The sequence below is a fragment of the Aristolochia californica genome, unplaced genomic scaffold (assembly GCF_029961685.1).
Source record: "Aristolochia californica isolate CCGP_79_NKW_82.1479 unplaced genomic scaffold, dmAriCali1.0.hap1 SCAF_12, whole genome shotgun sequence".
In the NCBI taxonomy this organism is placed as follows: Eukaryota; Viridiplantae; Streptophyta; class Magnoliopsida; order Piperales; family Aristolochiaceae; genus Aristolochia; species Aristolochia californica.
The window spans coordinates 5,395,584-5,423,532 of NW_027181793.1; the positions used below are offsets into that span (position 1 = coordinate 5,395,584).

The 27,949-nt window shown below is 41.9% G+C and overlaps 1 protein-coding gene across 1 annotated transcript; it reads left to right on the forward strand.

Moving 5' to 3' along the window:
• LOC137946148 (uncharacterized) lies at nt 1-27,949 on the forward strand. The gene is made up of 4 exons (XM_068792351.1): nt 1-161; nt 26,261-26,397; nt 26,870-26,972; nt 27,235-27,949. Exons 2-4 carry the CDS (start codon nt 26,306-26,308, stop codon nt 27,349-27,351), a joined length of 312 nt encoding a protein of 103 aa, XP_068648452.1. The 5' UTR covers nt 1-161; nt 26,261-26,305; the 3' UTR covers nt 27,352-27,949.

Consider the following 27,949-nt stretch of genomic DNA (forward strand, 5'->3'; position numbering starts at 1 on the left):
TCGTCCCAGGCTTCGTCACTCCCCCCTTTAGGAACCAAACAATTAACCCTAGCAAGAAGGCGAAAGGCAATCCCTCCGTCTCGGGACCGTTGACGGCTTCTTTGAAAGGAAATAACACAATCTTGGGTGATCGGCCTCGGGTGAAAGATACTGAAAGATTAGTAAGTAGCATGTCCAACTTATTAACATCTTTATGGTTCCATTTCTCTTTTACGAAATCTAGGTTCTTGCTAGCAGAAAACTTTGTCAAAAATGGTTATGAGCATAACAAAATTCGGTTTCTTTATTCATCAGGCTTCTTCAGATTATAATTTAGATGTCGACCATGCACGAGTAATGTCAGATTCAGTCTCAAAACCATGATCTTGAATCATTTGTTTAGAAATAGACCATCCTTCCTCCCCCAACCCCCCATGACTACAAGCTGATAGTACTGAAAGAACTATCACTTTGTTAGGGCAAATGCCACCAGGTAACATTTCATTGAACAAAGAAATGGCTTCCTGTGCCTGGCCATTCCTACCACAGGCTGCTATCTTTGCACTCCATGATACTGCTTTTTTTTTTCATTCATTTCCTCGAACATTATTCTTCATGAATTTATATCTCCACATTTGCCATACATCTCTACAATGGCAGTCCCAATTGCCAGATCATTTAGGAGCCTGGTTTTGATCACCTTAGCATGAGACCAACTTGACCTTTCCACTACAGCTGAGACTGATCAAGCCTTTATAAGGCTTGAAATTGTAGCTGAACTAGGCTTCTCCACTGATAGTAACTTCTCTATGAAGAGGCTCATGGCTTCATCAGGCATACCACATTGGGCCAAGCCTTGGATCATTATACTCCAAGAGATCAAAATCCTTTGCCCAATTTCTTGAAACAGTTTCCAAGAAAAATCGACCTTTTCACATTTTGAATATGCACCCAATAAGGAATGCCACACAAGTATGTTCATATCTGGCCCCATTCGAAGTACAATAGATAGGATGCATTTGAACCATATTGTTTCACCAAGACTCCGACACACCTGAAGGAGATCCAATAATGTCATAGTATCTGCCCCAGACCCCGCTCTGTGCATCAAATTTAATAAGTGCAACCTTTCTGCATATCTCTCATCATGAACTAATCTAGATGAGAGAATTTCTAGTGACATTGCTGCTGTGATGCATGTCGTTGAAGACCTATAAGCTCAATCCATATCAAGACATTTACAATACATATCAATTAGTGAATTATCTACAAATGTATCAGATTCAAACCTCTCGATATATCTAGGCCGTGGATTGACATGCCTTGATCTTTACTTTCAGTATAACTACAAGCTTGAAGAATGTAATTATGGCAACCCCATCGAGATTCACCACACCCGGGGAACGTATCTCTCCAAACAACCTAAATGCTTCCTAAGGTTTCTCATGCAATTTGAGTAGCAATGATGATGAATGGTTTCGATATAGGGTGTTTATGTAATAGTGAACGTATCTCTCTAAACAACCTAAATGCTTCCTAAGGTTTCTCATGCAACTTGAGTAGTAATGATGACGGATGGGTTCGATATAGGGTGTTTATGTCAGAGTGAATACTAAGATGACCTTGGTATTCTGATATCTTGACTTGTAATAGAAAAGATAATCAATATGACACTACCAAGATGACCTTGGCTTGTTTAATTGCTGGATGGCTGAATCTATATTGATATCTAGAGTTGGCATATGAGCGGGGGGAAGGAAAGATTCTACAAGATAGCTATTGGATCAGACATGTTTTATTGAGTAGGAAAGAAACTACCATTTACAAAAGACTAGGATTGGAAAATGTTCTTAGGACAACTGCTAATAAAAGAGCTATGGAGGGAGTGCAATCCCCTTTACCCATGAAATCACCACCTTAGAGTCCTCCATGATGATGGCTGCTGTGAAATGATCCATGTGATGAAAGAGACCGTGCAAAAGATCATGCCTCCATTGCAATTGAATGAATTGTCTAGCATCCAAATAAGGGTACAGGATCTGCCCCAGATGGTGGCGGATAACTTCCCCAACCTAATAGGTCCAGGGCTGTTGGATGCTAACATCACTAAACGTAGAAATAAAGTTGGTAGAGAAAGCTGGAAACGTGTAACCATCCATTATCTTCTCAACTCAAGGAATTCATGGTTTTCTAGTACCTAAGGGAGGACTTGAATGTTTAGGTGTCTTTTGTAACAAGTAGTAGCTAGCCCAAGAGAAAAAAATCATATAGAAAGTACCAAGATAGAATACTTTCCTAAAATAGTAACTTTACAAATATAGAAATTTTTCTTCCATCTTTTACATATCTTCAATTTTTTTAGATGACTTTCTTCTTCCACTAGTAATCAATGTACTGCATCAGATGCCATGAGTTTTTATGATGTACTTGGCGGTAGATTCCACTCTAAAAGAATCAGAACCTTATTGTTATCTTTTGTTGTTTCATTGTGTTTCTTGAAGTTTTTGCTTTTTTGTGGGTTGCTATGATTATTCATTCTTAAACTCTCTTTGTTGCCATTATCAAGGTCGTGAAGAAAATAGAACTTGGTTGATTGTATTTTATTCTGTAGTTGAGAATGTTGGCATATCATTAGTTTGGTTTCTTGGTAACTAGATTTTGGGCAACTTATGTACATTTTTTTGGCAAATTTAGTGTAGGAAGAAGCATACTTACGTCTGTCTGTACTTCGAAGAAAAGGGTATTTGTCCACTAGGCTAATTAAATCAGCATATTTGTCCATCACAAAGAAAACAAAAGAAGCAAGTGTGGAAAGCGAAAACGCGTAGAAGAGCAGAGAAATGGCAGAGACTGTTACTTTGATTGTCTCAAGTTGATTGATGGTGGGGGTATTAGGTCACCTGTATCTGAGAATCAAATGGCAGAGCCTGGGGGTGAGGATATTTTCTTTTCTGATAGACAATGTGCTGATTATGTTAGCCTTGATGTCGGTGTGGAAGAAGCTGAAATAGGTAAGGATCCAATCTCGTCTTGCTAAGTTTTTTTTTTTTTACATTTTTTACAACTTTGCTTAACATTTCCTATGACTATATATGTTTCTATTGCACTTTTTGATACCATGCTCTAGTAACTATACATAGCCTGGAAGTTGAGTAGAAGATGCAAATATGTTTGAAAATAGGAGGAAGAAAGAGGTTATGGATTAGTGTCCTAAACTGGCCAGAGTTGCAGGATGTGGCCCGTGGCAAAAGGGGTTACGGCCAGAGATAAGACCCGGCGCCATAATTCAAAATTTCAAATACTGGCGGGTTTCTGGGCATTTCTAGAGCCTTCTAAAGGCTAGGGATGGGCCTTATAAATAGGAGGAGCCTCCCCCTTTGTAAAAGCAATCTTAGCATACTTTGTTTTTCAATTGTATAGAGAGTTTTAGCCTTTGCCCTTCAAGAGTGTTTGACCACCCTTTGTAACTTTGTTTTCTCAATACAAAGTTAGAATTCTTCTTCCATTTATTTGGTCTTTCCGTTGTTCTTCTGTGTTGCAACATCGAGTGTGGAGGTTGAGTGTGTGATCCAAGGAGCGAGGAGGCTGACTAGTTCTTGGGAAGGGCTAGGCCGCACGGGGTAGATATTCCGCTTGGCTAGATGGACTTAGCCGAATCTAATCGCGTGACAACTGGTATCAGAGCAAGCATTCCATCCATGGCGTCCACAAGTGGTGATGTAGTAGCAAGAGGTAAGGAGTCACTCTCTGAAAACGATTTACGATTTGGTGAGTTCGAGTCCAGGCTTGTTAGCATGGAGAATCAGTTTTCAAGACTGGAGGAGTTTGTAAATTACATTGCACATGCACGGCTACCTGTCCCTGACTGGTTCCAAGGATTTGAGGACGACGTACACAGTGCTATGGCCGTCATGCGAGCTGAAATCGGGAGAGTTGACAGAGATGTAAAGACCTTTGCGGAAGAAGTTTGAGCAAGACTCACCCTATGCGAAAGAGCCCTTGCGAATGGAGGAGGTTCGCAAAGAGGTGCCAAGATCAAGATTCCGGAGCCAAAAACCTTCATTGGAAAACGCGACCCAAAGGTAATAGACAACTTCCTTTGGCAAGTAGAGCAATATTTCAATGCTTCTAAGTTGACCAGTGAAAGAGCCAAAGTTAGTACTGCATCTATGTTCCTTGCAGAAGATGCTGTGCTATGGTGGAGGAGAAGGACTTCGGATGAGTAAGGAGATGAAGCCCGGTAGAGACATGGGAGGACTTCAAGAGAGAACTCCGATGCCATTTCTTTCCGGAGGACGTGGACTATCAAGCTCGAAAGGAGTTGCGTGCCCTTAGACAAAAAAGGTATGATTCGAGAATATGTCAGAGCCTTCACTTCTTTCATGCTATGCATTCCTCGTTTGTCCGACGAGGATAGACTCTTTTCATATCTGGCTGGGCTAAAGCCTTGGGCCGAGACCGAACTTCGTAGAAGGGAGGTGAAGTCCTTGGCTGCAGCCATAGCCACGACTGAAACGTTGACCGAGTTTGAGCAAAAGTCGGAAGACAATGCTACTCGGCCACACAAGGACAACAACTTCAACGACAGGAAGAAGAAGAGGCTAGAGAAGGAAAAGGCTAGGACCGAAGCTATCGACACTCGCCACACCAACAACAAAAAGAAGGACGATAGAGGTAAGCCCTTCAAATGCCCTCTAAAATGCTTCATTTGTGAAGGGGAACACATGATAAGAGATTGCTCCAAGAATAGATTGTTAAATGCTACACAATCCGAGAGCAAAGAAGAGGAACCATGGATGGGGGCTCTATCCCTGCTTAATGCTGTTCGTTCGAAGGAGGCAAAGACGAGTGCCAAGGAGGTAAGGCCAAACCGTAATTTTCTCTACTTGGATATCCTTATATGTGGGTTCCAAGTCAAAGCCATGGTAGATACGGGAGGTACATATAACTTCGTTTCGGAAGAGGAAGCGAGGCATTTGAAGCTCAAAGCTACAAAAGATAACAGCCGGATGAAGGCCGTAAATTCTACTGCGAGAAAAGTCTCGGGTGTAGCCAAATCCGTTTCTACCAGCGTTGGAAATTGGGTTGGGTAGTTAGACTTCACCCTTGTACCCATGGATGACTTCAAAGTCATTCTAGGCATGGATTTCCTCACAACTTGTAAGGCCTTTATTTTACCATCACTAGGTGTAGTAAGCATCCTTGATTAGGGAGGGGCTTGTATAATCAATGGTTTTAAGACCAATGTAACTAAAAATGTAGAACAATCAGCGCCCTCCAACTTAAGCGTGGGCTTAAGCAGGGCTGTTCCACCTACTTAGCTGCCTTTTGTGATGTAAAAGAGGACATGACCCAAGTGATACCCAAGGAGATGACGGGGGTCCTGAACGAGTTCAAGGACGTCATGCCAAAGGAGTTACCCCCTTGTTTGCCACCAAGAAGGAGAGTAGATCATAAGATCGAGTTGGAACCTGGAGTGAAGCCCCCCTCAAAAGCCCCTTACCGCATGGCACCTAAGGAGTTGGAGGAGTTGAGGCAACAACTGGGGCGAGCTACTCGAAGTGGGGTTCATTAAGCCATCCAAGGCTCCTTATGGGGCACCGGTCTTATTTCAGCACAAGAAAGATGGTTCTATGCGCTTACGCATCGATTACAGAGCTTTGAACAAGATCACCGTCAAGAACAAGTATCCTATATCGTTGATTGCTTATCTGTTCAACCAACTAAGAGATGCTCGAGTCTTTACAAAACTTGACTTGAGGAGCGGTTACTATCAAGTCAGAATTGCAGAAGGAGATGAACCAAAGACTGGTTGTGTCACCAGGTACGGATCAAATGAGTTCCTTGTGATGCCATTTGGTTTAACTAACGCTCCAGCCACGTTTTGTACGCTTATGAATGAGGTCTTCAAAGCTTTTCTGGACAAGTTTGTGGTGGTAGGGGTGGCATCGAGCCGAGCCGAGCCCAAACCTGCCTATGTTCGAGCCGAGCTTCGAGCCGAGCCTCGTCTCGAGCTTAAAATTGTTATCGAGCTCGAGCCCAAAAATTTTAACCGAGCTCGAGCCGAGCTTCGAGCCGAACTTGAGCCTCCACATATATTTAAAAATTTTCAAAAAATATATATTAAATAAATTATATATAAAATTATACATACATTTTACATAAAATTGGACATAACCTCTACATAAAATTAAACATAACCTATATATATATATATAATACATATATAAGATTGGGCATAGCTTTTTCTTAAAATTAAGCATAATCTATGTATATAATACCAATATAAAATTCGACATGACCTCTACTTAAAATTAGGCATAATCAATATACATACAACCTGCATAATACCTGCATAATACCTCCATAAACACTTCATCAAATTATCTATACATTCCATAAACACTCCATCAAATTATCTATACATTCCATAAACACTCTATGAAATTATTTACACACTCCATAAACTAGTTTAAACACTTCATACATTGCATAACATTATAAATAAGCTCCATAAAATAATCAAACACAACAAAATTAAATGAAATATCACTATCAATTTACAATCACCTAAGTAAAAACTATAAATCCATTATAAAATTACAAACTATAGTTGTTTCTCTTAATGCTAGAAAATAATATGCGTCCTTGCATGAGCAAAATCTCCACCTATGACAAAAAAATAAATAAATTAGTTATTGTCAGATAAAAAAAAATACTCTTCCACTACTAGTTACTTAATGTCGTTAAAAATATTAAAATTACCATGATGAAAAACTTAAATAGAACATTAAATAAAAATCTTACCTCCCGTCGGACCGTCGCTTTCGTCTCGTCAGCGAGGAAGAACTTTGGATGAAGAAATTGAAGAGGAAGGATAAAAATCGATTGCAAAAAAGAGATATAATTTACATCGGTCTGTATCTAACGTATCAATTCAACGAAATATTGGGTCTAAAAATAAAAATTATGTACTGTATTCTGAAATGTTCTGATCTAATATGTATGATGAATACATACTTACTAGACTTGTTACTAGTCTAACATAACATAATTGGGTTGAGTTCCATATGCATAAAAAAAGTTTTGTTTTGGTGAACAACAATTTAATTATTATGGTTGTTTTATGGACCACAATATTATATTTAGGAAGAGGAAGAGTTCCATAGGAATAAGAAAAAGACACATGAAGACAGAACAAGCTCTGATCACACCAGATAGGGTTTTTTTTTTACAATTTTGCAGTTAGGACATGATTTTTGTCTACACAATTGATTCAAAGAGCATGTTATCGTAATTTTAATTCTCTCAAGTTATTGAAAAAAAAAAAAAAACAGAACCAAGTCACAATAGAAGCTGCAAAAAAAAGGTAAAGACTAATCATTGCATTTTGGATAAAAAAAGTCCACTACCAGATAAAATATAATTAATATGGACACAATCTATATGAACAAAGATCAATATAAGTAGTGAACTAGCAAAAGTAGATGTGCATTGTACATTGAAAATGTTGATAATCCATATATTGTGACTAGAAGAAGGGTTTTGAGACTTTGTCCACAGGAAAATCGTATAGGATACCAAATGTAGGACAACATATGAATGACGACTGTACAGAATGCAATGTCGAGCAAAGGATGAATGATCCTTTTCAACTTAAACAGATTCTTAAGAGAGAACAAAAATTTTATGCATTTAAAACCAATACCGCTGATAGCAATATAGATGGAAATTGGAAGGTCAAAGTTTAGGCCTGTGAGTAATAAGATAATAATCAACTACATGGTCTGCTAAATTTTCTTCGTGCTTAAAAAAAACCACATGATAGAAAACGATACGAGATAAACTTATTGATTGAGGAAAAAAGGTAAAAAAATGATTAAAATGATGTATTTAACTTTATCTGGAGCATATACAACGAACCCCAGAGTCCTGTCAACCAAAGGCTAACTAGACTTACAAAAGATAAAAATGAAAAAAAAAATCAACACTGAAATCACAGAGGAAAAAAACGTGCTGAAAAAAAAAGAGTCTTATCTAATGGTACTTCCTTTCCAAATGGATCTCCAGCAACCTATTTGTCGCACAGAGGTTAGGTCTTTCCTTTGGGAGACTCCCTTTCAATTACTATCTGTCTTGTTTTTTCTTCTGAACGTTCAAAGATAGTGGTTATTAACATTGCTGAAACTTCAATGCTTACTCTGGAGCAAACTTTTGTTGGAAAGGAGAAGGGTTGCTTGTTATATGGTCAATATTAAGAAAATATACTTTATTGATGGAAGAAATGTTGTGTTTAGCTTTATCATCTTCCTGTAATATTCTTAGTGTGCATGGATGTAAGCAGCCAAATGCAGTTTCTTTGTTCTTCATCAAAGACTGATGTGACTGTGAATTTGCTAATTAAGTATCAGTATCAAGTTTTGAGTGTAAGCAACTTTCATTTTTAGAGCTATTCATCTAACTTTCAGGTGGTTGAAGGCAGTGTAGTTATGATCTTTCATGAGGTTTCATTTGTGATCCCTTGCTTTACCATAACTATTTTCTACAAGAACATGATTACTCATTTGTTTTATGAATAGTGCACACGTGAGTCTTGCTTGTTACCCTGCCAGAAGTGGACAGACTTAAGTATATTGTGATAGTTTTATGAGTTAACTGATTTTTGTTTTCATATTGAATTTTACTTTTATTTACTTGCTGCCACAGCTTTTAACCTGTCCAAAGTATTCAGTGTGAGTGATTTAGTGGTAATTCAAAGAATTATATACAACTGGTCAACTGGATTTCTGATGAGAAATTGTTTCCTAGACATAGTAAATGCAACTAGTTACACAAGAAGTGGATGGCAAACATATTAGTTCTAGCTTATAGGATAATTTTTTTTTATGGTTGGCTCATATGATATTTCTTTTATCGGGGCTGGTATTTCATATGAAAACGTACAGAAGATAAAAATGAAAAACAAAAATCAACTCCGAAATTGCTGAGGAAGAAAACATACAGAAGATAAAAATGAAAAAAAAATAAAAATCAACACTTACAGAAATAGAGAGTGTTCGCCGTTCGGGGATATCTCCAAAACCTTTCAAAGAATGAAGAATCACTGCTTAAACGAAACAAGATTTAGAGATTTTGTAGGGATAGGTCGGCGACGCAAAAAAAAATAAAATTAAATAAAAATCTTACCTCCCGTTGGACCGTGGCTTTCGTTCGTCGGCGAGGAAGAACTTCGGATGAATAAATCGAAGAGGAAGAAGATAGAACAGGAAGAAATCGCAGAGGAAGACGAAAAAATCGTAGTCTTTGATAGAGATTGAGGAATCCAAGAGGGAGAGGGAGAATGAGGGATTTGAAGACCAAAATCCCCCGTTTCCCATGAATACCCGCCGACGGACAGTGATTTTTGCGAGAAAATCATGTTGAAACGGTATGGAAATGGGAGGAAATGGCAGAGAAGTATGGTTCCAGACGGGTAGGACGGAAGGGAAGGGACTCTCTGTCCCGAAAAAATTTTTAGAACTCCCCCGATTCCCGAATCGCCGCTCGTTAAAACGAGCCGGTTCGCGAGCCGACGAGCCGAACTTGGCTCTACTCGGGTTCGGCTCGTTAATATAAACGAACCTATTTCTGAGCTCGAGCTCAGCTCGAGCTCGATATAAAACTAATCGAACCGAGCAGAACTCGAGCGGCTCGCGAACCGGCTCGGTTCGAAGCCACCCCTACGTGGTGGTGTATTTGGATGACATTGTCATCTATAGCCGCACAATGGAGGAGCACCTACAACACTTGCGAGAAGTGTTTCGAGTCTTGCGGGAAAACTCCTTGTTCGTGAAAAAGGAGAAGTGTTCCTTTGGCCTAAAGGAGGTATCTTTCCTTGGCCATTGGATTGGAGGAGGTCGCATTTGGATAGATGAGTCAAAGCTGCAAGCCATCCGTGAGTGGACCGAGCCAACCAAGGTAAAAGAACTTTGTAGTTTTCTTGGTTTGGCTAACTACGATCACAGGTTCATCAAGGGGTTCTCGGCCTTAGCGGCTCCCCTAACAGACCTCCTGAAGAAGGCGCAAAAGCGGCACTAAACAGACAAGTGCCAACATGCTTTCGAATCGCTCAAGCAAGCCATGATAGAGGGACTTGTCTTACAGCTTTGCGGATTTCAGCAAATTGTTCGAAGTGCACACGGACGCATCCGACTTCGCAATTGGGGGCGTCTTGGAGCAAGATGGTCATCCGATTGCCTATGAAAGTCGAAAGCTGAACGAGATGGAGCAGTGGTACACAATTCAAGAAAGAGAGATGACCGTTGTGGTGCATTGCTTGCGCACCTGGCGCCACTACTTGCTCGGGTCAAAGTTTGTTGTTCGAACGGACAATGTGGCGTCAAGCTATTTTCTCACGCAGAAGAAGCTATCCCCCAAGCAAGCAAGATGGCAAGATTTTCTTGCCAAATTCGATTTTGAGATGTTGTTCAAGTCTGGAAAGACGAACGCGGTGACGGACGCCTTGAGCCGGAGGGCAGACCATACAATAACTATGGAGACAAGAACGACGCTTGGTGATGAATCCAACTCTCCTTCTCGTTTGCAAGGTGTTGCAACTATCAGCCAAGTATGCATCCCTATTCTTGATCGAATTTGAGCTGGCCTACGGACGGACGCGCAGGCCTACAATCTTGTGCAATCAGCAATACTTGGCGAAACTTGGTGGTTTTGGCTAGAGGATGGCTTACTCAAAACAAAAGGAGGCAGGCTATATGTTCCAAAGCATGACAATCTGCAGAGGGACTTATTGCGAGAGTGCCATGATACTCTTTGGGCTGGCCATCCGGGCCAAAAACGAACCTTAGCACTAGTTTCTAGGCAATATTTCTGGCCAGACATGGATCAAGACGTGGAAGAGTTCGTTCGCACTTGCTTGGTGTGCCAATAGGACAAAGTGGAACAAAGAAGACCCGGAGGACTTCTAGACCCGTTGTCGATACCTGAGCAACCATGGGAATCCGTCTCTATGGATTTCATTTCTGGCCTTCGAAAGAGAAAAGGCCTAGGATTGATTCTCGTGTTGGTAGACTGGTTCAACAAATATGGGACGTTCATCCCAATCGCCAACAATTGCACCGCCGAGGAAGCTGCTCAGGCCTACATGGCAAATGCGGTGAAGCATTGGGGAGTGTTGATCACAATTATCAATGACCGAGATCCACGGTTCACAGGTAAGTTCTGGACTGAATTATTCAAGTTGCTTGGTTCAACAAATATGGGACGTTCATCCCAGTCGCCAACAATTGCACCGCCGAGGAAGCTGCTCAGGCCTACATGGCAAATGCGGTGAAGCATTGGGGAGTGTTGATCACAATTATCAATGACCGAGATCCACGGTTCACAGGTAAGTTCTGGACTGAATTCTTCAAGTTCACCCTCAAACCGACGGACAGACTGAGCGTGTGAATGCCTTGTTGGAGCAATATTTGCGTCATTTTGTTGATGCAAACCAGAAAAAATTGGCTAGACTTGCTGGATGTGGCCCAGTTTTCATACAATCTGCAACAGAGTGCGTCAACCGGACATAGTCCATTTGAACTCGCAACAGGGCGCCAACCGTGTGTGCCAATGAGCATCATTCCAGACGTATCCGGAAAGAGTCCAGCGGCACACCAATTTGCCAAACGTTGGAGGGAGAAGCAAGAGATGGCCAAGGTCTTTCTTCACCGCGCAACACAGAAGATGAAGAAATATGCAGATTTAAAAAGGCAGGTAGTAGAGTTCGAGGTAGGCGACCTTGTCTTGATCAAGATGCGAACAAAATAGTTCCAATCTTTACACACCAAGAACAAAGGCCTCATCAAAAGGTTTGAAGGGCCTTTTCCCATTACCAAACGCATTGGTAAGCTTGCATACCAAGTCCAACTGCCAGCCAGGCTTAGGATACATAATGTCTTTCATATAAGCAATCTTAAGCCCTATAACAAGGACCCTGACCTTGGACGTATTGTACCTCCTCGACCACCTATTGATGTAACTACAACCTTTGAGCATCACGTAGATTACATTATAGCGGACCGTCAGGTAAGACAAAGAGGGAGACCTCAGCTGACGGAGTACCTGGTCAAGTGGAGGGGCCTTCTAGAGAGCGAGGCAACCTGACATGAGGCAGCTGAGCTATGGCAGTTAGAACCAGTGGTAATGGCATACCTTGATGGCATGCAGACGAGGTCGTCTGCATTATGGCGGTGGGAGTATGAGACGAGGGGCAATCTTAGCATACTTTGCTTTTCAATTGTATATAGAGTTTGAGCCTTTGGCCTTCAACTTGACTATGCTAAGATTGCCCCTTGTCTCATACTCCCACCGCTACTATGCTAAGATTGCCCCTTGTCTCATACTCCCACCGCCATAATGCAGACGACCTCGTCTACGTGCCATCAAGGTATGCCACTATGCTAAGATTGCCCCTTGTCTCATACTCCCACCGCCATAATGCAGACGACCTCGTCTACGTGCCATCAAGGTATGCCATTACCACTGGTTGAAAGTGCCATAACTTAGCTACCTCATGCCAAGTTGCCTTGCTCTCTGGAAGGCCCTTCCACTTGACCAGGTACTCCGTCAGCCGAGGTCTCCCCTTTTGGCTTACCTGACGGTCCGCTATAATGTAATCTACGTAACGATCAAAGGTTGTAGTTATATCAATGGGTGGTCGGGAAGGTACAATACGTCTAGGGTCAGGGTCCTTGTTATATGACTTAAAATTGCTTACATGAAAGACATTATGTATCCTAAGCCTGGCTGGTAGTTGGACTTGGTATGCAAGCTTACCAATGCGTTTGGTATTTGGAAAAAGCCCTTCATACCTGTTGATGAGGCCTTTGTTCTTGGTGCACAAAGATTGGAACTATTTTGTTCACATCTTGATCAAGACAAGGTCGCCTACCTTGAACTCTACTGCCCGCCTTTTTAAATCTGCATATTTCTTCATTTTCCGTGCTGCGCGGTGAAGAAAGACCCTGGCCATCTTTTGCTTCTCCTTCCAGCGTTTGGCAAATTGGTGTGCCGTTGGGCTCTTTTTGGATACGTCTGGAATGATGCTCATTGGCACACACGGTTGGTGCCCGGTTGCGAGTTCAAATGGACTATGTTCGGTTGACTCACTCTGTTACAGATTGTATGAAAACTGGGCCACATCCAGCAACTCTGGCCAATTTTTCTGGTTTGCATCAACAAAATGACGCAAATATTGCTCCAACAAGGCATTCACACGCTCAGTCTGTCCGTCGGTCTGAGGGTGAAAGCTAGTAGAAAAATTCAGAGTTGTTCCAAGCAACTTGAATAATTCAGTCCAGCACTTACTTGTGAATCGTGGATCTCGGTCACTGATAATTGTGGTCGACACTCCCCAATGCTTGACCACATTGGCCATGTAGGCTTGAACAGCTTCCTCGGCGGTGCAATTGTTGGTGACTGGGATGAGCGTCCCGTATTTGCTGAACCGGTCTACCACGACGAGAATCAATCCTAGGCCTTTTCTCTTTCGAAGGCCAGAAATGAAATCCTTAGAGACAGATACCCATGGTCGCTTAGGTATCGGCAACGGGTCTAGAAGTCCTCCATGTCTTCTTTGTTCCACCATGTCCTGTTGGCACACCAGGCAAGTGCGAACGAACTCTTCCACGTCTTGATCCATGTTTGGCCAAAAATATTGCCTAGACACCAGTGCTAAGGTTCGTTTTTGGCCCAAAGAGTATCATGGCACTCCCGCAATAAGTCCCTCCGCAGATTGTCGTGCTTTGGAACATATAGCCTGCCAATTTTTGTTTTGAGTAGGCCGTCCTCTAGCCAAACCGCCGAGTTTCGTCAAGTACTGCTGATTGCACAAGATTGTAGGCCTGCAAACTCGAATTCGATCAAGAATAGGGATGCTTACTTGGCTGATAGCTGCAACACCTTGCAAACGAGAAAGAGAGTTAGATTCATCACCAAGCGCCGTGCTTGTCTCCATAGTTATTGTATGGTCTGTCCTCCGGCTCAAGGCGTCCGCCATTGCGTTCGTCTTTCTAGACTTGTACAATATCTCAAAATCGAATTCGGCAAGGAAATCTTGCCATCTTGCTTGCTTGGGGGATAACTTCTTCTGCGTGAGAAAATAGCTTGACGCCACATTGTCCGTTCGAACAGCGAACTTTGACCCGAGCAAGTAGTGGCGCCAGGTGCGCAAGCAATGTACCACAACAGTCATCTCTCTTTCTTGAATTGTGTATTGCTGCTCTGTCTCGTTCAGCTTTCGACTTTCATAGGCAATCGGATAACCATCTTGCTCCAAGACGCCCCCAATTGCGAAGTCGGATGCGTTCGTGTGCACTTCGAACAATTTGCTGAAATCCGCAAGCTGTGAGACAAGTCCCTCTATCATGGCTTGCTTGAGCGATTCGAAAGCATGTTGGCACTTGTCTGTCCAGTGCCACTTTTGCGCCTTCTTCAGGAGGTCCGTTAGGGGAGCCGCTAAGGTCAAGAGCCCCTTGATGAACCTGCGATAGTAGTTGGCCAAACCAAGAAAACTACGAAGTTCTTTTACCTTGGTTGGCTCGGTCCACTTACGAATAGCTTGCAGCTTTGACTCGTCCATCCAAATGCGACCTCTTGCAATCCACTGGCCAAGGAAAGATACCTCCTTTAGGTCAAAGGAGCACTTCTCCTTTTTCACGAACAAGGAGTTTTCCCGCAAGACTCGAAACACTTCTCGCAAGTGTTGTAGGTGCTCCTCCATTGTGCGGCTATAGATGACAATGTCATCCAAATACACCACCATGAACTTGTCTAGAAAAGCTTTGAAAACCTCATTTATAAGCGTACAAAACGTGGCTGGAGCGTTAGTTAAACCAAATGGCATCACAAGGAACTCATTTGATCCGTACCTGGTGACACAACCAGTCTTTGGTTCATCTCCTTCTGCAATTCTGACTTGATAGTAACCGCTCCTCAAGTCAAGTTTTGTAAAGACTCGAGCATCTCTTAGTTGGTTGAACAGATAAGCAATCAACGATATAGGATACTTGTTCTTGACGGTGATCTTGTTCAAAGCTCTGTAATCGATGCGTAAGCGCATAGAACCATCTTTCTTGCGCTGAAATAAGACCAGTGCCCCATAAGGAGCCTTGGATGGCTTATTGAACCCCGCTTCGAGTAGCTCGCCCAGTTGTTTCCTCAACTCCTCCAAGTCCTTAGGCGCCATGTGGTAAGAGGGGCTTTTGAGGGGGGCTTCACTCCAGATTCCAACTCGATCTTATGATTTATTCCCCTTCTTGGTGGCAAACAATGGGGTAACTCCTTTGGCATGACGTCCTTGAACTCGTTCAGGACCCCCGTCATTTCCTTCGGTATCACTTGGGCCATGTCCTCCTTTTACATCACAAAAGGCAGCTAAATAGGTGGAACAACTCTGCTTAAGACCACGCTTAAGTTGGAGGGCGTTGATTGAGTCTACATATTCAGTTACATTGTTCTTAAAACCATTGATCATACAAGCCCCTCCCTCATCAAGGATGCCTCCTACGCCTAGTGATGGTAAAATAAAGGCCTTACAAGTTGTGAGGAAATTTATGCCTATAATGACTTTGAAGTCATCCATGGGTACAATGGTGAAGCTTCCCAACCCAATTTCTAGCGTTGGTAGAAACGGCTTTGGCTACACCCGAGACTTTTCTCGCAGCAGAATTTACGGCCTTCATCCGGCTGTTATCTTTTGTAGCTTTGAGCTTCAAACGTCTCGCTTCCTCTTCCGAAACGAAGTTATGTGTAGCTCCCGTATCTACCATAGCTTTGACTTGGAACCCATTGATAAGGATATCCAAGTTGCGAAGATTACGGTTTTGTCTTACCTCCTTGGTAATCGTCTTTGCCTCTTTCGAACGAACAACATGAAGCATGGATAGAGCCCCCATCCGTGGTTCCTCTTCTTTGCTCTCAGGTTGTGCAACATTTAACAATCTCTTCTTGGGGCAATCTCTTGCCATGTGTTCCCCCTTCACAAATGAAGCATTTTAGAGGGCGTTTGAAGGGCTTACCTCTATCGTCCTTCTTTTTGCTGTTGGTGTGGCGAGTGTTGATGGTTTCGGTCCTAGCCTTTTCCTTCTCTGGCCTCTTCTTCTTCCTACCGTTGAAGTTGTTGTCCTTGTGTGGCCGAGTAGCATTGTCCTCCGACTTTCGCTCAAACTCGGTCAACTTTTCAGTCGTGGCTATGGCTGCAGCCAAGGACTTTACCTCCCTTCTATGAAGTTCGGTCTCTGCCTAAGGCTTTAGCTCAACCAGAAATGCAAAGAGTCTATCCTCGTCGGACATACGAGGAATGCATAGCATGAGAGAAGTGAAGGCTTGGACAATTCTCGAATCGTACCTTTTTGTCTAAGGGCACGCAACTCCTTTCGAGCCTGATAGTCCACGTCCTTCAAAAATAAATGGCGTCGGAGTTCACTCTTGAAGTCCTCCCATGTCTCTACTGGGGCTTCATCTCCTTGCTCATCCGAAGTCCTTCTCCTCCACCATAGCCCAACATCTTCCGCAAGGAACATAGATGCAGTACTAACTTTGGCTTCTTCACTGGTCAACTTAGAAGCATTGAAATACTGCTCTACTTACCAAAGGAAGTTGTCTATTACCTTTGGGTCGCGTTTTCCAGTTAAGGCTTTTGGCTCTGGAATCTTGATCTTGGCACCTCCTTGTAAACCTCCTCCATTCGCAAGGGCTCTTTCGCATAGGGTGAGTCTTGCCCGAACTTCTTCCGCAATGGTCTTTACATTTCCGTCAACTCTCCCGATTTCAGCTCGCATTACGGCCATTGCACTGTGTATGTCGTCCTCAAATCCTTGGAACCAGTCAGGGACAGGTAGCCATGCATGTGCAATGTCGTTTACGAACTCCTTCAGTCTTGAAAACTGATTCTCCATGCTAACAAGCTTGGACTTGAAATCACCAAATCGTAAATCATTTTCAGAGAGTGACTCCTTACCTCTTGCTGCTACATCACCACTTGTGAATGCCATGGATAGAATGCTTGCTCTGATACCATTTGTCACGCGGTTAGATTCGGCTAAGTCCGTCTAACCAAGAGGAATATCTACCTCGTGTGGCCTAGCCCTTCCAAGAACTAGTCAACCTCCACACTCGATGTTGCAACACAGAAGAACAACGGAAAGACCAAAGAAATGGAAGAAGAATGCTAACTTTGTATTGAGAAAACAAAGTTACAAAGGGTGGCCAAACACTCTTGAATGCCAAAGGCTAAAACTCTCTATATAATTGAAAAACAAAGTATGCTAAGATTACCTTGACAAAGGGGGAGGCTCGTCCTATTTATAAGCCCCATCTCTGGCCTTTAGAAGGCTCTAGAAATGCCCAGAAACCTGCCAGTTTTCGAAATTTTGAATTCTGGCGTCGGGTCTTATCTCTTGCCGCAACCCCATTCTGGCCTCAACCCCTTTTGCCGCATGCCGCGTGGATGCGCTTGCGTGCACACGTCTGTTGGGGTGCGCAGGGCTGGCGCACGCCCCATCTTGGCCGCAACCCCATCTGCAGCGAAGGTGTGCCTGCGGTGCTGTTGGACGCCCCATCTTGGTGGCAACCCCATCTTGGCCTGGCGCACGCCCCTTCTTGGCCAGCCATGCCCCATCCTGCCCGCGTGGTGCTGGCCGTGTGGTGCTGGCGCGCACGTTGCTTTTGCCGTGTGTGCGACTTGCCCAGCCTTGCGTGCGTTGCGCCAAGGGCTTGTGGGTGTGCTAGGCTTGCCGATGTCGCGTCCCACACTCGTATGGCTGCCATACACGCTTCCTTTGCCATATGCGCGTAGCCTTCCCTTGTGCTGGAGCTGTGTGGTGGGCATGTAGGTATGCTGTCTAGACTCGGCTGGTTGCCCCTTGTTTCATACTCCCACCGCCATAATGCAGACGACCTCGTTTGCGTGCCATCAAGGTATGCCATTACTGCTGGTTCAAACTGCCATAGCTCAGCTACCTCATGCTAGGTTGCCTCGCTTTCAGGAAGGCCCCTCTACTTGACCAGGTACTCTGTCAGCTGAGGTCTCCCCCTTTGGCTTACCTAACGGTCCGCTATAATGTAATCTACGTGACGCTCAAAGGTTGTAGTTACATCAATGGGTGGTCAGGGAGGTACAATACGTCCAGGGTTAGGGTCCTTGTTATAGGGCTTAAGATTGCTTACATGAAAGACATTATGTATCCTAAACCCGTCTGGTAGTTGGTCTTGGTATGCAAGCTTACCATTTGGTAATGGGTAAAGGCCCTTCATACCTTTTGATGAGGCCTTTGTTCTTGGTGCGTAAAGATCAGAACTGTTTTGTTTGTATCTTGATCAAGACAAGGTTGCCTACCTTGAACTCTACTGCCCGCCTTTTTAAATCTGCATACTTCTTCATCTTCCGTGCTACGCGGTAAAGAAAGACCTTGGCCATCTCTTGCTTCTCCCTCCGGCGTTTGGAAAATTGGTGTGCTGCTGGGCTCTTTCCAGATACGTCTGGAATGATGCTCATTAGCACACACGGTTAGCGCCCGGTTGTGAGTTCAAATAGACTATGTCCGGTTGACTCAGTCTACTACAGATTGTATGAAAACTGGGCCACATTCAGCAACTCTGGCCAGTTTTTCTGGTTTCTTTGAAGTTGAGTAGAAGATGCAAATATGTTTGAAAATAGGAGGAAGAAAGAGGTTATGGATTTGTGTCCTAAACCTCCCCTTGAAGCTTTATTTATAGATGAGTAAAATTACAATAATATAATTATGCCTTTGAAACTTAAACTAATTACATCAATGCATCTTTATGAGATGATACTTTATTTACCATTATACCACCATTGTGTGAGCCTTCTCCTTGGTCTGTGGGCTTTAGCCCATCTTCCACCTCTCTTGGATGTGTGGGCTCTCCTTGGTTGTGTGGGCTCTCCTTGGTTGTGTGGGCCTGAGCCCATCTTCTAACACACTTGGACGTATGAGCCTTCCTTGGTCGTGTGGGTTTGGGCCCATATTCCAACATTACCAATGTGTTCTTCAGCCATTAGAGACAAGTCGAGAATGATAATTTACTCAACAAAAGAGATGATATAGCCTAAGGAATAAGCTTCACTAATCGAGAATCAAGCCTAGTCAAAAATCAATATCCTTGACAAGGTAAACCAGCTTGGGTAAAATGAGGAAGTACCCGAGCATAACTAGCCCTTTAAGCAAGTAACATATCCACTAGGCAAGGAGTGCTGGCCAAAAGATACTTTAATCAGACCTCTTATCTTCCTTTTAGATTACGAGGAAAAAATTAATCAAGAACACCAAAACATTAAGGAATCAATTTCCTCTTTCTTGTTGATAGATTAAGATGTTCAAGATCTTTCCAAAAATAATTGTTGACACTAACTTACAAAAACCAGTCTAGATTCAGTCCTTTTTTTATTTAGGCAAGATATGAATAATTGAGGATAAATAAATCAAGCCTAATTAAGGAGATCTTGAGGTGGTTTGATCTCTAAAAAAAGAGAAACTTTCCTCAAATACGTTGGCGCCACCTTGACTTTTCAAAAAACTACTTCCTTAATTCATTTTTTCTTGCTTCTTCTTTTGGAAAAGAATTTTCCAACCTTGATTTCATGTGGAGATTCATGAAAGAAGAAGGAGCCAACTCGTAGCTTTTTTCTGTTTTTTTTTTTTTTTTTTTTTGAAGAAGTGTTTAATTGATTAAAAGAGAAGAGTAAGTACAAACAAACCTAGGTCGGAGGACTTTCCTCCACAACAAGGTGTTGGAGTGAAATGCCCGCCTCGGCCTAGGTGTCTGCCAAGTGATTGGCAGAGCGAGGAATATGCTTCAAATTACAATTCAAATGAAAATTAAATTACAAATTTCCGAATGCATATCCCAGTGACGCCACGGGGGCTTGATGGATTTTGCACACCAGTTGCTGACCACCTTTGAGTCGCCTTTGATGCAGAGTGGACCCAAGAGATGATTTGAAATTTTTTTGATTCCGTTTAGTAGTCCCGATAATTCAGCTATTGTGGAATCAAAATTTCCAAGGGGGCCCGCATAAGAGAAGAGGAGATCGGCGTTTGCATTGTGTATAACTCCACTGTAGCCTGCAAGACCAGGGCATCTGAGAGCACTCCCATCAAAGTTAAGCTTGAAGTGTCCTAGCTGTGGTGGGGTCCAAATAGCCATGGACCGGTGGGCAATAGGGCTGATAGAGACTTGCAACTAACTGCCAATTTTCCCTGAAGTTGGTGTCGCTAAAGTTTCTGAATTCTTTTCGGTGAAGGAGCCAAATAGATACTTGGCATGATATTTGCTTAGTCAGAACTTCAACTGGGGAGGATTTGAATTTGAATTTCCTCCTGTTTCTTTCTTTCTATAGTACCCATAGAATGTGACCAATACAACATGATATAATTATCTTTCCTAACTTTGGGAGTCTGGAACCTATAAATGAGAGGATAGTAGCTGATAGATTTGCAGCAATATAGCATTGGAGCCCAATTTTATTTTAAAGAGAGGTCCAAACCAAATGGGCAAACTGGCATGATAGGAGAATTTTGGCTATTTCTAGAGCAACTTTATAGAAAGGGCAAAGTGGGTCTTGGATTTGGCTACCCCTCCAGATTAAAGAATCAGATTTTATTTCTGCAGGCGGTCCAAATGAAAATTTTTGCATGTGGCGGGGCGAGGAGGTTCTAGGCTGAGGCCGCAAGGTGTTTTGGATGGGCTGTGAATGTGTTGCATAGGAAGTTGTAGGCAGAGGCAGTGGAGAAAATACCTTTTTGAGCATGGTGTCCAAATTAAAGTATCGCTTGTGTTGTTGGGCTTCATTGCGGAAGGCTTTCGAGGAGATTGGATGCTAGAATGGCTACAGGATTAGAGAGATGTTTTCTGAGGTTTAAATTCCAATCCCCACTGTTTGACCAGATGTCAGAGATGAAGGCATTATAATTAACTGAAATGTTAGAGATTGTTTCATGGCTAATTTTGAGACAGGATTGGCCAATCTACTAATCATTCCAGAATTTTGTTGAGCTACCATTTTTGATGTAGCACTTTACTGCCTTTTTGAATTTAGGAAGAAGTCTGACGATTTTTTTCCAAGCAGGGGAGAGAGAATAGAATCGTCCCCCCTCAATCCACCAACCTGAATGCTTGTTAGCTTTTGCCGCAACAAGAGCTCTCCAAATTAAGGCAGGATAGAGATTGAATTTCCATATCCATTTAAGGAGAAGTGCAGAATTTGTAGTGGTAGTAACATGAATACCCAAACCACCGAGAGATTTTGGTTTGCAAACCTCCTCCCATTTTACTAGATGATATTTTTTCTCCCCATTTGGCCCTCCCCAAAGGAATCTTCTTTTTAGAAGCTCAATTATTTTCCTGACTGAAGCAGGACAACGGAACATGGACAAAAAGTAGTTGGGAATTCCATGTAAACAGGATTTAATCAGAACCAGTTTCACAGCTTTTGAAAGGAATTTCCCCCTCTAGGAGGCCAAACGCCCTTCCAATCGCTCAATGATAGGGTGCCAAGAAGCCTTAGAAGGGAGCCGAGGAGTTAGGGGGAGTCCCAGATATGTTCTAGCAAACATCTCGATTTTGCACCCAAGATAGCTTGCCATTGAGCTAAGCAAACTTGGCTCAATGTTGAATCCAGAAATGGATAATTTTACCCAACTGATTGTTTGTCCCAATGAGATCTCAAATAAACTAAGCAGGGTACTTTTGTTGTGAATTTGGCTAAGGGAGCCTTCACAGAAAATAATTGTGTCATTTGTGTATTGAAGGAGGCCAATGTCTTGAGCTGGATCAGAGGAGGTAGGCCTTAGCCATCTTGCCTGTTTAGCTAGTCCGACCATGGCAGCCAAGTGCTCCCCAATGAGCGTGAAGATAAAAGGAGAGAGAGGATCTCCCTGCCTGATTCCCCATGTATTCTTCTTTTTCTTTTCCATATTTTCTTTCTCCATCTCAATCATTGCTGCTATGATACCATGTGAAAATTTGTAGGAGAAAAGTGTTGGAGAGATTAGGGTTTAGAGAGTCCTCTCCCTTATTTATGTTAATTTTTAAGACTCCATGGATTTAGCTCATGGAGAAAAGAGAGAGACCCAAAGGGAGAAAACAGGAGGAAGAAGAGGTTATGGACTTAACCAAACCCTCCCCCATAAGTCATATTTATAGGTATCAAAATTACCAATATTACAAGCATACCCTTCACCCTAATAAGAATGAAGAAGAAATTTTTTTTTAACTAATTACATTAGTGCCTCCCTAATTACATCATATATTCCAATACTCCTCAAGCTGGGAGGTAATGGTAGTGATCCCAGTTTGAACCAAATAACATATATGTAGTAATAAACTCCTCCATCACGGTGTCCCAACCCAAGCATCGACTCTCAAAGGTAGAAATGGGTGATAAGTGGGTAAGGCTTGTCATTCACAAGACGACAATAAAAGACCCATGGGTATATATATAAGAAGTCTGAGTAGACTTAAAACACCCAAATAAATCAAAGGGACCAACCAAAGCAATGCTTTAACAGGGTTAGCCAATACGGGTAAGTGAGAGTCAAATAAAGGATGGCAGGAGAAAGACTACCAAAGGGTAATGGGTAATGGAAAATAAGATGCCGAGGGCACTATGTGCTTTATTTTTCTAAGAAATTCAAAATCCGCATTAGAGGAACCAATGCCGACAACAATCAGTAAATAATGGACCCAAGGCAAGCGACCAAGGAGTTCTTCTTCAGAAATAAAGTCTCAATCAAAGAGACACAATAGCAGTAGCGGAAATGGGCCAATGCCCAAATAACATGCACCACATATGCAGTTGTATAGTAGCGGATAACCAGTAAATAATAGAAGTCCTTAAGGGTAATAAGGACACATGAAATAGTCCATAGCGAGTCCATCAGTAAATAAGGTAGTTGCACCAAATAGTATGTTGGAACTGAGTAATGATCTAAGATAATAATCCAGCCGGAGATAGAGAACTAAGTCGAACCGAGTAAGATATCAGACCAATATAGCTGAGTCACAAGAAAATTAAATATAAACCTTCTGACCCGGACCCGTATAACCGAGGTAGAAAATAAGTGGGCTGAGTCAGGCTGACTCGGACCTGAGTTGACCCGAGTTAACTCGACAGAGCAAGAGCAAGTGATCCTCGGGTCAGCAGAATTGTCGTTGGGTCAACCACCCGGTGGTCCTGTGCTGAATCCATGATGGACCCAAGGCAAGCGACCAAGGAGTTCTTCTTCAGAAATAAAGTCTCAATCAAAGAGACACAATAGCAGTAGCGGAAATGGGCCAATGCCCAAATAACATGCACCAAATATGCAGTTGTATAGTAGCGGATAACCGATAAATAATAGAAGTCCTTAAGGGTGATAAGGACACATGAAATAGTCCATAGCGAGTCCATCAGTAAATAAGGTAGTTGCATCAAATAGTATGTTGGAATTGAGTAATGATCTAAGATAATAATCCAGCCGGAGATAGAGAACTAAGTCGAACCGAGTAAGATCAGACCAATATAGCCGAGTCACAGGAAAAATAAGTATAAACCTTCTAACCCGGACCCGTATAACCGAGGTAGAAAATAAGTGGGCTGAGTCAGGCTGACTCGGACCTGAGTTGACCCGAGTTAACTCGGCAGAGCAAGAGCAAGTGATCCTCGGGTCAGCAGAATCGTTGTTGGGTCAACCACCTGGTGGTCCTGTGCTGAATCTGTGCATGATTAAAACATTACCTAACTTGGGGAATTAAATCCCAAAATATACCTTCGTCTTCCTCCCTGCGACGATTTCAAATAGAGCGGGACAACTTCATCGTCGCCGAAGCTGGAGAAGGAAAGGCCAGTGAACTTGGAGAAGCAACAAAAATCTTCCCGAAAATAGAATAGTGGAAATCTTCCAGCAAATCTCCAAAAATAGCAACACAACAATGAAGATTACGGGAATTTCTGAAACCAGCAGAGAGATAGCGATTTTTACGGCAATCAAATGGCGACGAAAATAAACTTCCGGAGATAGATGGCAGTTGTCGAAATTAGATTTCTTGAATGAGATTACGAAGATAGAAGAGAATCTTGGATAAGCAGTAGCGTTTGGAAATCAATCAGCCAAATTTCTCAGCCAAGTCTAGCAAGTTTCGAATGCAGTATCGTGATTAAGCTAGATCAGATGTAATCCACCAGCTGGTTCGGAAGATAATGATACCAATAGCACTTGGAGATAATACCGACAGAGACTGTCTCGGATGATTAGTGATGCTATCAGAACAGTTGGCAATGCAACCGTTGTAGTGAACAAAAGTAGATAACAGATAACAGGTAACTCGGAACAGATAGCTGTTGTATCGGATAATAGAGTTGTTTATGATTCTGTATTCTCATATGAATCAAGCAGATAACAACTAATGATAATCAGAAGGTAACATACTCTGCTATTCATGAAATCAAAGAGCTTCCTTTCTAAAACAGATATGCTGCTATTCACATCCTTGCACGAGGAGATGAATACCAATGTCATCACGATGATAACAACAAGATAAGCACCGCACAATTATAACAGCAAGGTAAGCCTGTTGCAGGCTTCAGGTATAGCCACCCGAATTCATCAAGCTTGCACGTCTGTTCTTTGCTTGAAAAATCTAGTTTTTTTTTTTTTTTCATCTTTAAGTTTTATGCTTTCAAGAGAAAATCATGACGGCTGGAGCCAAAGAAATTATGGTCTGGAGACAATCCCCATTCTGTTTTCCAGAGACAAAGAGGAGCTGATGCTTCCCTCTCATTTTTCAAAACATGATATAGCAGAAAAAAGCGGGAGCTTCAAATGGCAGAGAAATCGAGAAATCTTATCAATACCAGAGAGACATTGGTAAACAGAGAGAAAGGATAGAGAGATGCCAATACCGATAGCAGCAGAGAGCTATGATCATCGGTAAACAGAACTCGCTGAGTTATGAATTTCAATAGCGTAAGGCTTTCGTGCTGCTCTTCCACGGGATTCTGATTTACCAGTCGATGGATAGAAACAAAAGCTGGGAGATATACAAAAATGTAGCTCTTTCTATTATTTCTATTATTGCAGTTGTGAAAGTGGGTAAAAACTCCCACTTCTTAACAAGGCTTGGGGTTTTGTTGATTTATAAGGTTGGACAATAGACCTTTGGCTTGTGATTTGGAATAAACAGGGCCTAAACTTTATCAGAGGTAGGTCTAAGCCCAACCTAATTTGTCTGTCTGTTTTGTGCCAAATTCATTCCACAGGCTTGTCTGCCTGCATGTTCTATTGGGCGTGGATGTGATGAGGGCTGTTAGTGTGAGTAAAATTCCCACATCTAAAATGGCTTGAGATTTTGTTGGTTTGTAAGGTTGGATAATCACCTCCTAAGTGGCTGGTCATTTGGGGATGAAGCTAGATCCAAACTCTACATTAGTTAATGATCCCAGTTCAATGAGTCCTTTCTTCTGAAATGAACTGCTGACACCAGTTGTATATTTTGTCTTCATGGATGTAAGAGAAAGGGCACTTAGTGGAGATAGAATTAGATGTTTTTGCAATAAATTCTTGAAAGTCTTGTATGCCTTTTCCCAAATTTACTGGATTCATCCGTGTGAATAATGAACCTGGTTTTTTTGGCTGTATCTTTGAATTCATCATCCTGTTGAATCCAAGTTTAGGATCCCGGCCATGATCTCTTAGAAATGTTCATAAATTGCAAAATATCAACTCCATTAGTTAGAAAAGGATTTCATTCAAATATTAACTGGGAAAGTAGGTGTGCACTTTGAAGAACGAGATATTCCTAGAATCAGTGCTAACCGCACTAATATGGTGTATTATTTACAGTGTACTTGCTTACATGCCACAGTAACAATGTTGCTAGAAAGCCCCCCCACCCCCACCAATCTCACTTAGCAAGTATATAGTCTCTTTCATTGAATGGGTGGGTCTTCTTTTTTCATCATACAAGGAGGTTGCATGCATCTCCCTTTTCTTTCTGGAAGTTCTTCGCTATCAAGTTCATCGAGACTTACATCATAGCTTAGTACTCTTTTAACTCCAATAAGAAAAATTTATCTTTCTTATCAACGATGTAAAGCTGATAAAATGAAAGAGAAGGGTTTCATGGAGGTTCTTTTAACTGGATTTTGGATAATTTGGAGTCGCTCCTTAATCTGTCTATACAATTCATTCATGTTTTTAACAAATTTTGTTAAATGGTACTGATTAACCTTACTTACTTTACCCAGGCTGTTGATCGTCCATACCTTATTATCTATTCTAAAACTGCAAATATGAATACTGCTAAGTCCAATGTTCTACAAGCACAGGATTGTGGGATTTGCCATGAGGAAGCAGAGGATCCAGTGGTGAGAAAAATCATGATGTAACATTTTCTTACTCTTTGCTTCTGTGCAAAAAAGAGATTGTTAAAGTTATCAGCTCCACTTTTGACCAACTTGGTTCTCCTATTTATCTTACTTACCTCAGGTCACTGCATGTGAGCATTGTTTCTGTAAGGCCTGTTTAATGGAATACTCAACAGGCTTAGGACAGGTTGCTTGTCCATCATGTTCAAAACCTCTTAACTGTTAATTTCACTGCAAAGAAGAGTCCAGAACAGGGTGCTTTGACCGTTAAGGGTTTTAAATGTTCAAGTATCCTAAACAAAATTTGTCTTGAAGATTTTCATACTAGCACAAAGATTGAAGCTCTGGTAACTATTGTATCTTGAAAGCTATTTCTCCTAGTATTTTAATGGACATTTTCTCTGGTCATTCGACTCTAGTCTCTCCATTTTTTTTGTTTCAATTAATTCATTTCTTCCCATCAATCATATAATGTTAAGTTTTGTGCAGAGGGAGGAGATCAGATTCATGGTTGAAAGTGATGGTTCTGCTAAAGGAAGTGTTCAGCCAGTTCATTTCATTCATGGATTTGATTAACTATTCCATTCAAAAGGTTCAAGTTGTTATTGATGTTACTGGTAGTGGAAACGTTCATATATATGTTGTTTGCATTAGTGCATTGACCTCATTAGTGCATTGACTTATGAGCTTGACAGCTAGTGGCGTGACCCTGAATTAATGTGAGCAATTTAGCTACTGATGTCTATCCTATTAATGTTACCACTCCACAAATGTGCCCCCTTATTGTTTTATATCATTTGGACTTGTCATTAGTTCATTTTAGTGATGTTGTTGTAATTTGGAGTTGATATCAGGTCTTCTTAACGGACCCTTGGTGGAATCCAGCAGTGGAGCAACATGCTCAAGATCGAATTCACAGGATAGGACAGTATAAGCCCATGAGGTTATGTCTAGGCTTTTTGTTTTATTAGTGCTCGTCCTTCTCTTCAGGTAGCATTTTCATTCTTTTTGTGGGTCCTCAGGACAGTGAGATTTGTGATGGAAAACACAATTCCAAGGTTGCAGGAAAAGAAACAACTAGTCTTTGAAGGGTAAACTGAAAATATTTCTTTTGAGTAAATATGGCTAGAATGGATTTTGATGTCCTGTCATTCACTAGGACTGTTCGTGGCTGAGGCTCTGGGCAAATTAATAGAATCTTCTGTATATAGATAGAATTAAGACCTGTGTTGTATGAAATATCAGAATGGTCCTAATTATGTTTGACAGTACTATCCAAGATGATTCTTTAAGTTAGCTATGTCTTATAATCATCACTTGAGAGAACAATATCATCTATAGAGACAATACGAACACTACATCTAGTTACCCTTCTAAGAATAAACATTGGTTTATTGATAGATGCCATATTCTGACAAGAACTAGGTTAATTATAATAGAATAACCTTTATAATTGTGTTATAGGTGGGTTATTTATGGGTTTTCAAATGAAATGAGCATTTATTGAATTTGGTATTAATCACTGTCGATATTGCATATTTCTCTCTCCTAAATTATATTTCATTATTT